We start from the raw sequence: 15,896 nt of genomic DNA, 5'->3' as shown, positions 1-15,896 counted from the left end.
CATGGACTTGAATCAGAAAGTCCATATTTACATTTGAAAGAGTTCGATGAGATTATAGCTACATTATGTTTTCTTAATGTATCTGAGGATACAATTAGGCTGAAACTCTTTCCTTTTTCCTTAAAAGAGAAAGCTAAGACGTGGTTACATTCATTGCGTCCTAGATCCATTGGCACATGGAATGACATGCAGAGGGAATTCATAAAAAAATTCTTTCCACATTATAAAACGATTACCCTCATAAAAGCAATAATGAACTTTGCCCAAAAGGAAGATGAAACATTCTTCCAATGTTGGGAAAGGTTCAAAGATTTGGTCAATTCATGCCCACAACACGGATTTGGAACTTGGCGCATTACAAATTTTTTCTATGATGGACTGACATCCTCCATGCGCCAAATGGTCGAGACAATGTGTAATGGAGAGTTCATTAATAAAGATGTCGACGAGGTATGGGACTACCTCGACAGTTTGGCTGAAAAAACACAATCTTGGGACTATTACCCAAAGTCGAACACCACGTCTAGGCCGACTCAATTAAAGGAGAAAGGTGGATTATATCTCTTGAAAGAAGAGGATGATCTCAAGTGTAAAGTGACTACGCTCATAAGAAAAGTTGAGGCCATGGAAGAAAAGAAGGATAAGGTCAATGAAATTGTTTGCGGCATCTGTGATTGCAACATTCACACAACTGAAAACTGTCCTACAATACCTGCCTTTCGAGGAGTGTTGAATGAACAAGCCAATGCCGTAAATAATTATCAAAGACCTTTTACTGGACCTAACTCCAATACATACAACCCTGGCTGGAAAAATCATCCAAACTTTAGTTGGAGGAATGGACAGACGGCTACTCCTCCAGGTTTCTTCAATCAAAATCCAAATCAAGTGAAACCTCAAGAGGAACCGGTTCAAAATCCCATACAAGAGCTGGCTCAGGCAATGCGGGGAATTACAGATTTTATGCAAAAGATAGATTCTCGTATGATGGTTATAGAAAAGGGGATGCTTCCTGTACAACCTCTCCCCAATCCTAAATCGCAGTACGAGAATAATGATCCCAGCTCTTCAAATCAGATGGGGCATGCTAAATCCATCACCACTCTTAGGAGTGGGAAGATCATTGATAAAATTCTTCTGGTTAGGCTCGAAAAGCCTCAAGAACCAGAAGAGGACAACAATAATGGATCCAGTGATGCCCCACAAAAAGTGGAACCGGAACTTCTAGAGAAGCCAATTGCTCCATTCCCCCAACGGTTGGTTTCACCAAAACCTCTTTCTAACTCTCAGGATATCCTAGAGGTGTTGAAACAAGTGAAAGTCAATATTCCTCTACTTGATGTCGTTAAACAGATACCTTCATATGCCAAATTCCTGAAAGACTTGTGCACGACCAAACGACGGAAAATTATTCAAAAGAAAATCTTCTTGACTGAGAAAATGAGTGCCATCCTGAAGCAAGACGTGCCGCAGAAATTCAAAGATCCCGGTAGCCCAACCATATCATGTGTAATCGGGAACCATCGAATTGATCACGCACTTCTTGACTTAGGAGCGAGCGTCAATCTGATTCCCTACTCGGTATACAAACAGTTAGGTTTGGGTGAATTAAAACCCACCCCAACCACACTACAACTTGCTGATCGCTCTGTTCGTGTACCAAGAGGGATAATTGAGGATGTGTTAGTCCAGGTCGATAGATTCTACTACCCTGTAGACTTTATCATCCTGGACACCGAACCCATCAATAACATGAGCACTCAGATTCCCGTCATTCTTGGTCGCCCATTCCTTGCCACGTCAAATGCAATTATCAATTGCAGGAATGGTATCATGACTATGTCTTTTGAAAATTTAACATTGGAGTCAAACATTTTTTTCAATAACGGCAGCAACTCAGAGGATGATGACAATTTTCACAACATTAACATGATTGACTCTTTCGTGGAAGATACGACACCGCTGACCTTATCCTCAGACCATCTGGAGACGTGCCTGGCCCACTCCCATGATTTTGATGATGACATGATTAGGGAGACGTGTGCCTTGCTTGATACTGCACCGGTACTTGAAGTTAACCGGTGGAGGCCACAATTTGAAGAATTGCCACAAACCGATGTAGTGCCTCTACCGTCCAACCTCAAGCCGCCGAAGCTTGACCTAAAACCTTTGCCCTCTGATTTGAAATATGCCTATTTAGGTCAAGATGAGACATACCCGGTGGTGATCTCTACCCACCTGGAGAAAGAACAGGAGAGTATGCTCATATCTACTCTCATTGAGCATAAAGGAGCCCTGGGATGGACGATAGCGGACCTCAATTAAATAGATCCCTCGATTTGTACTCACCGCATATATCTTGAGGATAATGCAAAAACCGCTCGGTAACCACAACGTAGACTAAATCCAAACATGAAGGAAGTGGTTAAGGCCGAGGTTCTTAAACTATTAGATGTGGGTATTATATACCCTATATCTGATAGTCAATGGGTGAGTCCAACTCAAGTGGTCCCTAAGAAGTCCGGAATCACCATCGTAGCCAATGCTAATAATGAACTCGTGCCAACTAGAGTCACTACTGGTTGGAGAATGTGCATTGACTACAGGAAATTGAATACCGTCACGAGGAAAGACCACTTTCCTTTACCATTCATTGATCAGATCCTGGAAAGGTTAGCTGGTCATTCCTATTACAATTTCCTTGACGGGTATTGGGGCTACAACCAGATAGAGATAGCCCCTGAAGACCAAGAAAAGACCACATTTACATGTCCCTACGGCACCTTTGCCTATCGAAGGATGCCATTCGGACTATGTAATGCCCCTGCCACCTTTCAGCGATGTATGCTTAGTATCTTTTCTGATATGGTGGGGCAATATCTAGAGGTCTTCATGGACGACTTCTCTATTTACGGTCCATCTTTCAGCAAATGCTTGAAAAGTCTTAAATGTGTGCTGAAAAGATGTGAAGAAAAGAACTTGGTACTTAATTGGGAGAAGTGTCATTTCATGGTTCAGAAGGGAATTGTCCTTGGGCATATCATCTCGTCCAAAGGAATCGAGGTAGATAAGGTAAAAATTGATCTTATCTCTAACCTACCTCCACCCAAGAACATCGGAGATGTGCGATCCTTCTTAGGACACGCAGGATTTTATAGGCGATTCATAAAGGACTTTAGTCTCCTCTCTCGTCCTTTATGTAATCTTCTTCAAAAGGATGCTCCATACGAGTAGACTGAGCAATGCAAGGAAGCTTTCACTAAGCTTAAGGGCACGTTAACCACTGCACCTATCATGCAGCCACCCGACTGGAGCCTTCCTTTTGAGCTTATGTGCGACGCTTCTGATTATGCTCTTGGGGCGGTCCTAGGTCAGAGAAAAGATAAGAAGCCCTACGTCATTCATTATGCAAGTAGGACTTTAAATCCCGCCCAAGTGAATTACTCGACTACAGAAAAAGAACTCTTAGCCGTAGTGTTCGCCTTGGACAAATTTAGGTCCTACCTGATCGGATCCAAGATCATTATTTATACAGATCATGCGGCACTGAAGTATCTTCTTTCTAAGAATGATTCTAAGCCCCGCTTGATATGATGGATCCTTTTACTCCAAGAATTTGATTTGGAAATTAAAGATAAAAAGGGAGTAGAGAACGTAGTGGCCGATCACCTTTCTCGCCTTAATACCTCTGATTCCCTTGAGGCGACCCATATCAATGATATGTTCCCTAATGAACAACTGTTCAGAGTCTCCCATTCACCTTGGTTTGCTGATATTGCTAATTATCTTGCTACAGGTGCCATACCGACACAGTGGACTGCGCAAGATAAGAAGAAATTCTTCACCGAGGTGCGTAACTTTTTCTGGGATGATCCTTATTTATTTAAATATTGCCCAGACCAAATCCTAAGGAGATGTGTACCAGACGATGAGCATCAAAGCGTCATCTCCTTCTGTCACTCACAGGCCTGTAGTGGTCACTTTTCTGCTAAAAAGACCATGGCCAAGATTCTGCAGTGTGGCTTTTACTGGCCCACTATGTTTAAGGACACTCATGAGTTTTGCAAAGCTTGTGAGCGTTGTCAGAAATTGGGAGCATTGTCCCGTCGAAATATGATGCCTTTGAATCCCATCCTTATCATTGAAGCATTTGATTGCTGGGGCATCGATTTCATGGGACCATTCCCCCAATCGTTTGGAAATCTGTATATTTTGATCGCCCAGTACGCTTTACCAGGATTGATCTCCTAGTTTGATGGAGGTATAGGTAGGTTTCCTGTTTTTTTAGGACTAGGGTAGTTGCTTTATTTGTCTGGCTGAAGACGGAAAACTTAGCGCTCCTGGGAGGCAGCCCAGCTCTTCATTTCATTTCGTTTATATCATTAGTTAGTTCAATGTTTGTGTGTAACATTACTGCAAACCCTCACGAGACTACAACTCGTCCACTAGGGGTAACCTAGGGGTTTAAAGGCTTGTTGCATATGCTAAATGCAATCGAGAGCACCTGCGAAAGTGGTATAGGTAGGATTTTGTCTTTACTTTTGTTGGTTTCTCTCTTGTACTGACCCCCTTTTGCGTAGATATTTTTGGAAAACTGCCTGATTCTTTTGTCCAGGTACTATCTTTCCATCACTCCTCTTATATTTCTGTTGTCCCATGTGCATTGAATGTTTATTTCTTTTACATTGAGGACAATGTAGATTTTTGGTTGGGGGTGGGAGATTAGGTTTCCTAATCGGTGTTTTCTTGGTCTTGAGCAAAAGTTGTGAAAATTTTTAATTTTTCAGAATTTCTGATGAATTCGAAGTGATTTTGATGGCCATCTAAGGGCACTTAGAATTTCAAGATGCGTGATGTTGGTACTTTATGACTCTTGGATTCAGTTATCTATTAAATTTCACAGCTAAGTTTGAATTGTTAATTCAGAATTAGAAGATTGTACACTTTGATTGAGTTATGATCTCACATGTCACATCTCGCTTTCACATTAATGTCTCAGTTTGATATTGAAGGATTTACTTGGTACTCACTAAGCATGAAAGGAACCGGCCTGAGAAAATTGAAAGGATTGGGTGGATAATCTTCATTATAGGTTTGCTCCCTATAGGTGAAGATTTGATTTCCCAAAGTAGCCTACGGAAAGGGGTGGGCAATGGTCTTCATCATAGGTTTGCTCCCTGTAGGTGAAGATTTGATTCCTCCCCTTGGCGGTATTTTAATGAAAAAAATATATATATCAATGGTCGATTACTGAAAAGATGACCCGTGAGGAAAGTTTTAGTTCTTATGAATTATCTTAGTGTTTACCGATAATATCATGAAATTAAGAAGTGAACCTTAATGATAAACCGAGATTACACGATACACCCATGGAATTCAATATTTAGAATCGTTCTAATTAATGGATTAATATTTGAGCTTGATTATGAAGTACCGTGAGCTTGATTCCAGGAGAAAGTAATGCCAACATTCATGAATCTTAGAATTCGAATATCTGAATTGTTTTTCATAAATCTCTCGAGTTTATAGAAATTGTTCTGTAATTCTCAACTTACTTTTCGCATATTTTGCTCGGGACTAGCAAAATGCTGGTTGGGGGTTGTGTTGAGGGTCAAATATTGCATATCAGACCCTATTATTACCTGGGTTTTCAAACATGATACTGTTTAACGACCCGATTTAAAACGTGTTTGTGTTGCAGGGCGTGTTTACGAGCCTGGACTGGGAAAAAGGTACTAAAAGCATGGATTTAGAGGTCTGAAATCACCAAGGCAAGCACCAGACTCCAGGTGACCAAGATCAACGCCAGAGATCCAAGAAAACCGAGAAATTGAAGTTCAAGTGGCCTGGAAATAAGCTAGAATGCAAGATCACAGGGTTCTCACCATCTGACCGGCTCAAAACTCTATACAGGGCCTGAAGACTCTAAATGGACCGTACATGTCAAAATTCATCCGTCGGATCATCGCGGGAGCAGCCCAACGAACAGATCAGCTACCAAAATAATGATATGGGGCCCACCTGACATCTTGACATGCTTCACTTTTGGTCTCACCCCTTTAATGGAAGTGCTAAAGACGATGGACGGATTGGATGTTACATATACATCACGATGGACCCCACATGGCCAGTGCGTGTACACCATGTACACGGCACTAGCCGTGCACCGAAAACAAAAAAACGGGTCAGCGCCCGCTGACCCGTCTTCTTGCGTAGAATGCCTCAGCGAACGGCACCCGATCCGCCGAGTCCTCTCAGTGGGACCCACTACTTGTCCATATCACCAATCTAGACCGTCTATTGTTCACATAGGGGTGTATTGACCCCCGTCAAGGTGGCATTTTTGGCCCATGAAAGCTATCAGAGAATCCTGACGGTTAAACGCAGGTCAGACGGCTACATAGGAAATCCGTGGACCGCCACGAATCTGATCCAAAACCAGATACTTATGGACAATTTTTCATTGGGAATCTAATGGTCGGCTTGGATTTCTCCATCACTGTCAATCTGGAGCCCACCGACCATCACAGAGCGAATGCGGAAACTCTGTTTCGCAAACAGAGCTGCAGTCGATCTGGTGGGCCACCATTATCACCAGATTGATGATCCAAGCCATCCAGTACACTCAGAAGAGAGAAACGACCGTACGCATGGCGGTTTTCCAGATTCATGCACGGTACGCGTGGAAACAGCGTCCGCAACATCTGATGGACAGCAGAGCAGAAATACAAGTGGGCCGTGTCAGAATCAATCCAAAACAGGCCCTCTCCGACCGAAATTTCCTCCAACATCCGATGGACGGCATGGATTTCGTTGATAAATCCGATCATGGACCCCACCGTCAGCCAACGGAAGCTTCAGTGCGTTCGAAAGTTCTGTATACGCAGTCCGGGAAAATCAACACTTTCGGGCCGTTTTGCAATCAGGGGGAGGATCAGATTCTCTATCTGGACCGTCCAAATTCTGTCCATGGTGGGTCTGATTAAAACCAAGACGACTGAACGTCTTGGATCAAGTTTTATTGCAGAAAATTCCGTTTCAAACGGAGGTCTTTTGCTCTGCTGCGTAACAGAGAGTCAGTCCTCTAAACTGACTCTTCTCTAGCCAGATACGGAAGGTGGAAGACTCTGTGGAAGGCCTAGTTTTCGCACACCAACCTCGGCCTATAAGAGGAGAAAAGCTTGGGCTGGCCAGGGGCATCTACGGCTCGGTTTTGTTGGCTGCTGCACGTCAGGGAGAGAGAAAGAGAAACGGGAGTTGGGCAGGGACGTGAGCAACAGGAGCTTGGACGAGTAGTGGAGTTTGGCATTCTTTTTCTGTTTATTTCTTTTTCTTTTTGTTTTATTTTACTTTGTTTTCTAGCCGCATCATGCTTGTGTGCGGCTAAACCCCTTAGCTAGGTCTAAGAGGTGAAGCCTGTAGCGAGATGGGAGACACTATTTCATGCATTTAAATTAAATTTCTGAACTGAACTTGGTTTTAAATTGATTATTAAAAGAATATTTTCGCAGTCTTTAATGGTCTGTTGTGACTGAAATTACAATGGGTTTGCAATGGCTTTGAATATTTCTTTTTCTCTTTTGATGCTTATGACGTCAGGAGGCCCTGTTGTTCACCATCGTCTCCTGGGCATGGTTGGATGACAGTACCCTTCCTAGCCTTCATAGCATGTTGATTGGTTGGTGATTAGTTTAATTCTGTTGTTAACTTTGTCTCCTGTGTATGGTTTGGTGATGAAATCCATTCTAATTCATATACCATTCATCTCGTAAAGCCTAAATCAAGTAAGTTCAGTTTGATTTCCATGATTCCTGATGCAAGCATAAGATCTCCCTGATCTCTACAAGTGGATCCTCTGAATCCCTAGTTTCCCTTCCTCTGAATTTCTTAAAGTTTTAGATAATTATTCCACAATTATTTCTTAAATTCTATTTGGTTTAGATCACATCTTAGTCTAGTTCTAGTTCTACTTGGTTTCAGATAACGTACAGGTATCAGTCCCTGTGGATTCGACCTTGGTCTTACCGAGTTTATTACTACATCACAACCCTATACTTGGGGAGTGAACAGCAGCTTAACAAAATAGGATTTTGGCAAGACATTCACCACAAGTATCCTAGAGTATTTAGTACTAATGCTTGTATCATGTACATGTTTAACATGGTACATTGAGCATATACAAGTATGCAGGTATAGTAGCTCCACCAGCACATCAATGCACAACCACGTGTGTAGGATCTCCTAGAATTGTGTTTCAGGTGGGACCCATAGGTTAGATCATTTGGCCAAAAACTCAAGCTCTTTAGCTATCAGTTAAGCTACATGCATACATAATGGAGGGCGAGTTCTTTCTGTAAACCGAGAGGAGCTGAAAGCTTTTGTGTATTTGAGACAACCCAAAGGGGTTGAATATATAGAGATTACAGCATCTATACAAGGAAAGAAATAAAATCAGAATCATCTACCTATGGAAACCAACTATATAAGGTATGCTAGCTATACAAGGCATATTTCAGTCTGTCTAACATCCCCCCTCAAACTAATGCGGGTCATCGACAAGTAATAGTTTGCCAACGAAAAATGAGTGACGTGCAGAAGTTAGGGACTTGGTGAGAATGTCTGCAATCTGATTATGGGATGCAACATGTGGTAGAGAAATGAGCCCAGACTGAAATTTCTTACGGATAAAGTGATAGTTAACTTCAATATGCTTCGTCCGTTCATGAAAAACCGGGTTAGAGGCAATCTGAATGGCACTGAGATTATCAACATGAAGTGGAGTAGGATTCTGCACAGGAATGCCCAAGTCGGAAAGAAGTTCACGTAACCAAACAAGCTCACTACACGCAGCAGACATCGCCCGATACTCGGCTTCTGTGCTTGATTTGGAAATAGTGGCCTGCTTCTTACACTTCCAAGAGATGAGAGAAGTGCCGAGAAAAACACAGTAGCCAGTGGTAGATCTTCGTGGGAGAGCGCAGCCAGCCCAATCAGCATCCGAATAAGCACGAAGGTCCAGAGTCGCCGTGGAGGAGAAAAACAGTGATCGATCTAGAGTTCCATGTAGGTACCGTATGATGCGTAATACCGCAGTCATATGAAGAGTCCGAGGAGTAGAAACAAACTGACTGACGACTTGGACAGCGTAGGCAATATCAGGGCGAGTCATAGTTAAGTAAACCAGACTCCCAACCAAATGGCGGTATAAGACTGGCTGTGCAAGTAGATCACCATCGTCGCGGCCATTATGAATGTTAAGTTCTAAGGGAGTCTGAACTGTTTTCTGATCTGTCAATGATGCCAAAGCGAGAAGATCATTGGCATATTTATGCTGGTTGACCAGGATCCCACGTTTAGAACGTGAAATTTCAAGCCCAAGAAAGTATGTGAGATGGCCGAGGTCTTTCATCTTGAAGGAGGATTGCAGAACTTCCTTTAAAGCTGAAATGTCATTAGCATCGCTACCAGTCAAGAGGAGGTCGTCAACATAGACCAGAACAATGACAATTCCATGAGTAGTGATGCGCAAAAATAAGGATGGGTCATGACCACTTTGAGTAAAGCCAGCACCCGTAACAACATCGTGAAAGCGTAGAAACCATGCCCGAGGTGCCTGTTTGAGGTCGTACAGGGCTTTCTTTAGGCGACATACCTTATTCTCAGGGATTAAAGAGTCAGGAGGAGGTTTCAAATATACGGTTTCTTGGAGATTTTCATGAAGAAAGGCATTTTTCACATCCATCTGAGCGAGTGGCCATGAGCGAACAAAAGATATAGCCAGAAGAGTACGAACAGTTTTCATCTTGGCCATGGGAGCGAAAGTCTCATCATAATCAATTCCGTATTCCTGTTTGTATTCCTGAGCGACAAGTCGAGCCTTGTATTGATCCAATGGTCCATCAGACTTGAGCTTGACAAAATAAATCCATTTGCTACCAATTAGCTGTTGGTCAGCAGGTCGAGTGACAATGTTCCACATATAATTATCATCTAATGCTGCAAGTTCTTCTGTCATAGCATTCTTCCAACAATCACGAGTGGCTACCTGAGAGTATGAAGAAGGAATAGAAACGGTATCGAGAGTAACATTCATAGCAGACATAGAGCATATCAACCGATCAGGCGCTCGATGTTCACGAGCGGAACGACAGATCGAGGTAATTTCAGGATCGGCAACAGGTACAGTAGGTTTGGGTTGAGTAATAGGTGGTGGATCTCTACGTGGTCGACGTGAGTAAACCTGCAACGGACGAGGGAGAGTACTTGAGGCAAACGAAATTTCTGGAAAGGCATTTAGACCAGGAGAGTTTGGAGTGGGCGGAGGAGGAAGAGATGAATGAAAAGCAATGTGTTCAAGAAAAATAACATGTCGTGAAACCCGAACACAACGAGAAACCGGATCATAACATCGAAAACCCTTTTGAGTTTCTCCAAATCTCAAGTACATACATTTGACTGATTTTGGAGATAGTTTGTTACGTTCACGTGAAGCCAGGTGAACATAACAGATACAACCAAAAACACGAAATGTGGAATATGCAGTAGGCAAGCCGGTGAGAACAGAGTAAGGAGATTTACTGTTTAGAACTTTGGTTGACATCCGGTTAATCAAGTAGACAGAATGTAACATTGCTTCCGCCCAGAAAGAACGAGGAACACTCATAGCTGTCATCAGGGTGTTGGCAGTTTCAACAATATGACGATTTTTTCTTTCAACCACCTTGTTCTGTTGTGGAGTATTAGAATAGGTGGTTTGATGAATAATCCCATGCCCTTGAAGAAATGTATGAAAATCAGTTGAGAGATATTCCCCCCCTGAGTCAGAGCGGAGAGTTTGAACTGAAATCCGAAATTGAGTCTCCACCATAGAGTGAAATAACTTGAATTTTTCAAAAACCTGTGACTTCGATTGCAGAAAGTAAATCCAAGTGTAACGTGTGAAATCATCAATGAATATAACATAATATTGTAACCCAGAGAGAGACATAATTGGTGGACCCCAGACATCCGTATGCACAAGTTCAAACATAGAAGATGATTTTGTAGTACTTAGGGAAAATGGAACACACTTACTTTTTGAAAGACAACAGGAAGAACAAGAATAATCCAAATCATTTTTATTAAGAGAAATATTCTCTAACATGCCAGACGAAATTAACTGAAGTAACCGATCGGAATGTAGATGACCCAGGCGAAAGTGTCATAGTTTCCACAATTTATTTGCCGAAGAAATATCTGATGAAGAAGGAGAAAAGAAACAACGAGCCGGAGTGACAGATGGATCAAAATCCAGCACGTACAGATGACCATGCCGCCTACCCCTCTCAAGTACCTTCCCCGTCGCCAGATCCTGCACAAAACAACAGTTGGGAAGAAATATGACTAAGCAGTTATTGGATGTGAGTTGACCAACTGAAATTAAATTGAAGGAGAGGTTAGGGACATGAAACACATCACGAAGGGTGAACTGGCGATGAGCAGAAGGAGAGAAAGTCAATGATCCAACAGACTGAATAGGTAGTCTAGTGCCATCCGGAGTAGAAATAGCCTGATTGCCGGTGTAGGGACGAATGTCACGAAGATGGGATACAGCACCGGTCATATGATTGGAAGCACCCGAATCGAAGAACCATGTAGAAGATGGGGATATACCTGACATACCGGCCGCAGAAAGGGCCTGAACAATTTGCTGGAGCATCGCAGGGGTTAACGGAGATGAAAGACCTTCAGAAGAAACAGTAGATGTAGAATCACTAACAGTCGGCTCGGAAGAAATAGTGGCAGCAGTAGCAGAAAGAGCACGACCACGGCCACGACCACGACCACCACGTCCATGGCCGGAAGAAGATGCATATGCACATGTACGGCAGTCTTGAATACCATGACTAGTTCGTTGACAATAACCGCACCATTCTTTGCATTGAGCGACAACATGACCCACTTTGTTGCAGCCTCAACAAGTTAAAGGAGAGGAGCCACGTGTTGGTGTAGTGGTGGACACAGCAAGCACCATATCAGATGATCCCGGAGTCGAGGAGGGAAGTGATGGAACTTTCAATCGTTGTTCCTCAGCCAATAGATCATTAATAACCGAATTCAATAAAGGAGTAGGGCTACGGTTCAAGAGAGCAGCCCGACAATGCTCGAATTCCGGACGCAGTTTCATAAGAAATTGGCGAACTTGCGCACTCTCGCGCATAGTTTGGAAAATTCTAAAGTCATTAGGAAATATTGGATCCATCAAGGCCATCTCAGTCCAAATTGTGACAATTTTAGAATAAAATGATTGAATACTGTCGTCACCCTGAGTAAGGTTAACGAGATCCTGTTCCAGACGATATGACCGGGCCGCGTTACTTTGTTAATAAATTGTCTAAAGATGCTCCCACATTGCCTTAGCCGTGCGATGAGGTGTGAGGCCAACAGCAATGGACTGATCGACCGAATCGAGAATCCAGGTAATAATCCGTCCATTGTTCATTTCCCAATCAGCCAATTTATCGGCATCCGTAGAAGTGGGAATAGTAACAGATACATCAATTAGTCCCCACAAACCACGACCCTTAAGGAAGTTCTAAAAATGGATGGCCCATAGCGAATAGTTGGTACCATCAAAACTACACCTTGGGGCCTTTGAACGTGATGAGTTCTTATCCATTGATTGGAATTAATATAAAGCATGCAAAGAGTTGCAGCAGAAGAATGTTTTAGGTGTACCGTACAGCAGGAGATACCCAAGGGGTAGCAGTATCTGGATCTGGCGGAATAGGAACAGCAACAGGAGCTCTGGATCTGGAAAATGTAGATCTGGATCTGGCGGAATCGCAACAGTAATAGTGGATCTGGATCTGGATGAGCGAGATCTGGCGACGCGGCAGCAACAGCAACAGATCTGGATGGGAGCAACAACAACAGATTTTCAACAGATCTGGATGGGAGCAACAAATCTGGATGGGGTTGCTGGAACTCGAAGAGAACGAGCAATAGAGGTGACTGGGCGACGCTGGACGAGCAGAGGGGCGACGCTGGGCGAGCAGAGGGGCGATCGGACGAGAAGCGGTGGTGGGACGGGCAGGGGGTGGTCGGATCTTCAACAGGGGACGGTCGGACGTGCAGGGGGTGGTCGGACGAGTAAGGAGTGGTCGGATCTGTAACAGGGGGTGGTCGGACGAGCAGGGGGTAGTCGGATCTGCAACAGGGGGCGTAAGACGAGCAACAGAGGGCGCTGGACGAGCAGAGGGATGGTCAGACGACGCAGCAGGGGTGGCCGGACGACGCAGGGGTGGTCGGATCTGACAGGTGGTGCCGGATTTGGATCAGTGAAGCTCTGATACCATGTAAACAGAGAGGAGCTGAAAGCTTTTGTGTATTTGAGACAACCCAAAGGGGTTGAATATATAGAGATTACAACATCTATACAAGAAAAGAAATAAAATCAGAATTATCTACCTATGGAAACCAACTATATAAGGTATGTTAGCTATACAAGGCATATTTCAGTCTGTCTAACACTTTCAGCCAACTACTATTTTCATATGTGTGTGTGTCCTACCTCATATGATTAAATGACAATGGGTCCACCCATCACAGATGTCCTGTACATGTGGTGCAGTACCAAATGGCCAAGTTGGGTAGCTGCTCAAGAACGCAGCAATGAAGAAGAACACACTCCACACAAGGAAAGTCAAGTTACTAAAACATGCTTTCCATGAATTTTCAATGGGGAAAACCGTGTTCCAAAACAAAAGAAATTATATTGATCACCTTTTCTTTCTTCAACAATACTTGGATATTAAAAAAATATATATATGAAAAAATAAAATAAAAACAAAAACCCTCTCCCTCTTGCATTGAGGGTTGCTTTTAATCATAAATTTCAACGTGCCACTTAAATTCCAACTGATAAGATTCAATCATATTCTACTCTTAAGTCTCTAACCAATAGAAAATCATCTTAATGTCAACATATATTGAGAAATAAGCTACTAAACTATCAACCAATAGGAAATAACATCTAAAAGAACAACCAATGTAATTTAATCTAACACCCAAGAAAAAAAGAAATCCCAATAGGACTGCTGAAATCATGTTGTTGTTGTATGTTCTCCTCAAAATTAGTGGTAACTAAAACCATATCAAAATTATGTGATCTTAGACTCATTGGAGAGCTAGCTAATTCAATAAGCTTTCAAACAGGGCCAATTTGATGTTATTCTTACATAGCTTGATACCTCCACCGTGAGCCACAACATAAGTGATGGAAATCGTAAGTGAGCCTATAAAATTATTTCGATAACTAAAAACTAGGGGAAAATCTAATGGCAATCTTGAACTAGGAGACTTAGTTAGAGGAATCTTCTTGAGGGACCCATGATGGTGGCCCACTCTCCAGGCGATCATGATCAATCTTCTAGGGTAAAAAATGTTGACCCTAGTGTGATGTGCGAAAAAGTCTAGGCCTTTGGATGGTTTGATCATGGGACATCGGAAAATCCACAATGGAGATTTGTTTGGCTCAGATGCAGTCGGCATCAACATGTAACATGTGGTTGTTTGGCGGACCTTTTTCTGCTATTAATAATATCATGCTACCATGTTGAATGATGTGTCCGCATGTTGAGTTTTCCTAGGATGCCACATAAGATGCTTGCGTCATTTCTTACAACGCCTTGCATGTCTAAGTCAATTAGATTAATCTCCTAGAAATTGTAGTTCATTGTCTTTGGGATTACTTTTGTCTACTTTTCCTAATGAAAATCTAGGAGTAACTTCCTATATTCATCTTTCAGCTCAATTGTGTTGGGATTTGGGGCTTCTGGTAAGTATATATTTCCTAACAGATCAAAACTTAACCGCAGGTTCAGTGGTGTCTGTTGTGGATCCACAACCCGCAGAGACCATTGTCGACTATTGTGCTGCGGCTGGAGGAAAGACTCTATTCATGGCATCACGTTTGAGAGGCCAAGGTGATCTTCAATGAAATCCGATCCTCCGTATCGGATGGGTGAGGAATTATTGAGTCCTGAATCTCTTTAATGCATTAGGATGTGTATAACGTCCAAACTCCTGATGTGCCATGTCATATAAGAGGTCCCATGAAATGGTCAAGGACTGTAGATGTAAAGGGAAGGGCCCTGCCATGGATGGGCATTCCCCAAAAATCCCAAATTCAAATATCCTAATTAAAAAAATAAATACATTAAATTTTAAATGGTTGTTGACGGTAGAAAGAAGATGCCGCATCAGTCAAGAAAAAAGGTGACAGATTGGATATCTAGAGTCATCAAGTTTGAATGATTTTTGGATTCACCATCCACAATGGGCCCTATGCTTTAAATTTTTATTCCTTGTTCCATGGTGAAATCGAGTCTTCTTGCTTTTGGTCTGTCTAAGATGAGTGAAGGGCCAAAACCTGCTAAAATTCCCAAAATAGTTGCTTGTTCAGGACTGAAATCACATTAACTTTGTCATGACCGAAACTGAGTCGATTCGTTTTTTTCCCTAATAGTTGATTTCATAGGCCTATCTAGTCAGCAATCTAGATCTGGGGATTGTGGGCTTCACCTATATGGATTGCCTGCATCAGGTCGCTAATCCTGTCCTGATGCACAGGATCCTGTAATTCTTATCTATATGTGAATATAGCATTTGAACATTTCATTCATAGCTTTATGATCCATACCTGTGTACAAGGCATACCATTTACACACCATCATACATTCTACGATGGCAGAAAGGGACAATATCTAAGCCCTTCTGATGCAGGACATGGAAAATTAAATATGATATGCAAGATTGCAGGCTTAGATCACACCAATTCAGAAACAATCACACAAATTCCACATCCCACATGAAAATCCAAACATTCAATTAAAGGGGAATCTATGCGGGTCCAA

General features: G+C 42.6%; 1 protein-coding gene and 1 non-coding gene across 2 annotated transcripts in view; one reads left to right on the top strand and one right to left on the bottom strand.

The window, feature by feature from the left end:
* Window positions 1-234: 234 nt before the first annotated feature.
* Window positions 235-341, bottom strand: LOC131257085 (small nucleolar RNA R71). The gene has a single exon (XR_009177105.1). It is a non-coding gene; the product is annotated as a small nucleolar RNA R71 (small nucleolar RNA).
* Window positions 342-6,650: 6,309 nt separating this feature from the next.
* Window positions 6,651-15,896, top strand: part of LOC131255187 (uncharacterized) — a 124,263-nt gene continuing 115,017 nt past the window's right edge. Inside the window, exons 1-2 of the mRNA XM_058255884.1 lie at window positions 6,651-6,972; window positions 14,859-14,966. Of these exons, the coding sequence (XP_058111867.1) occupies window positions 6,651-6,972; window positions 14,859-14,966 (430 nt within the window). The remainder of the gene's footprint in view (window positions 6,973-14,858; window positions 14,967-15,896) is intronic.

The sequence above is a fragment of the Magnolia sinica genome, chromosome 9 (genome assembly GCF_029962835.1).
Source record: "Magnolia sinica isolate HGM2019 chromosome 9, MsV1, whole genome shotgun sequence".
Taxonomy (NCBI): Eukaryota; Viridiplantae; Streptophyta; class Magnoliopsida; order Magnoliales; family Magnoliaceae; genus Magnolia; species Magnolia sinica.
This window is presented reverse-complemented; position numbering and strand designations above follow the sequence as displayed.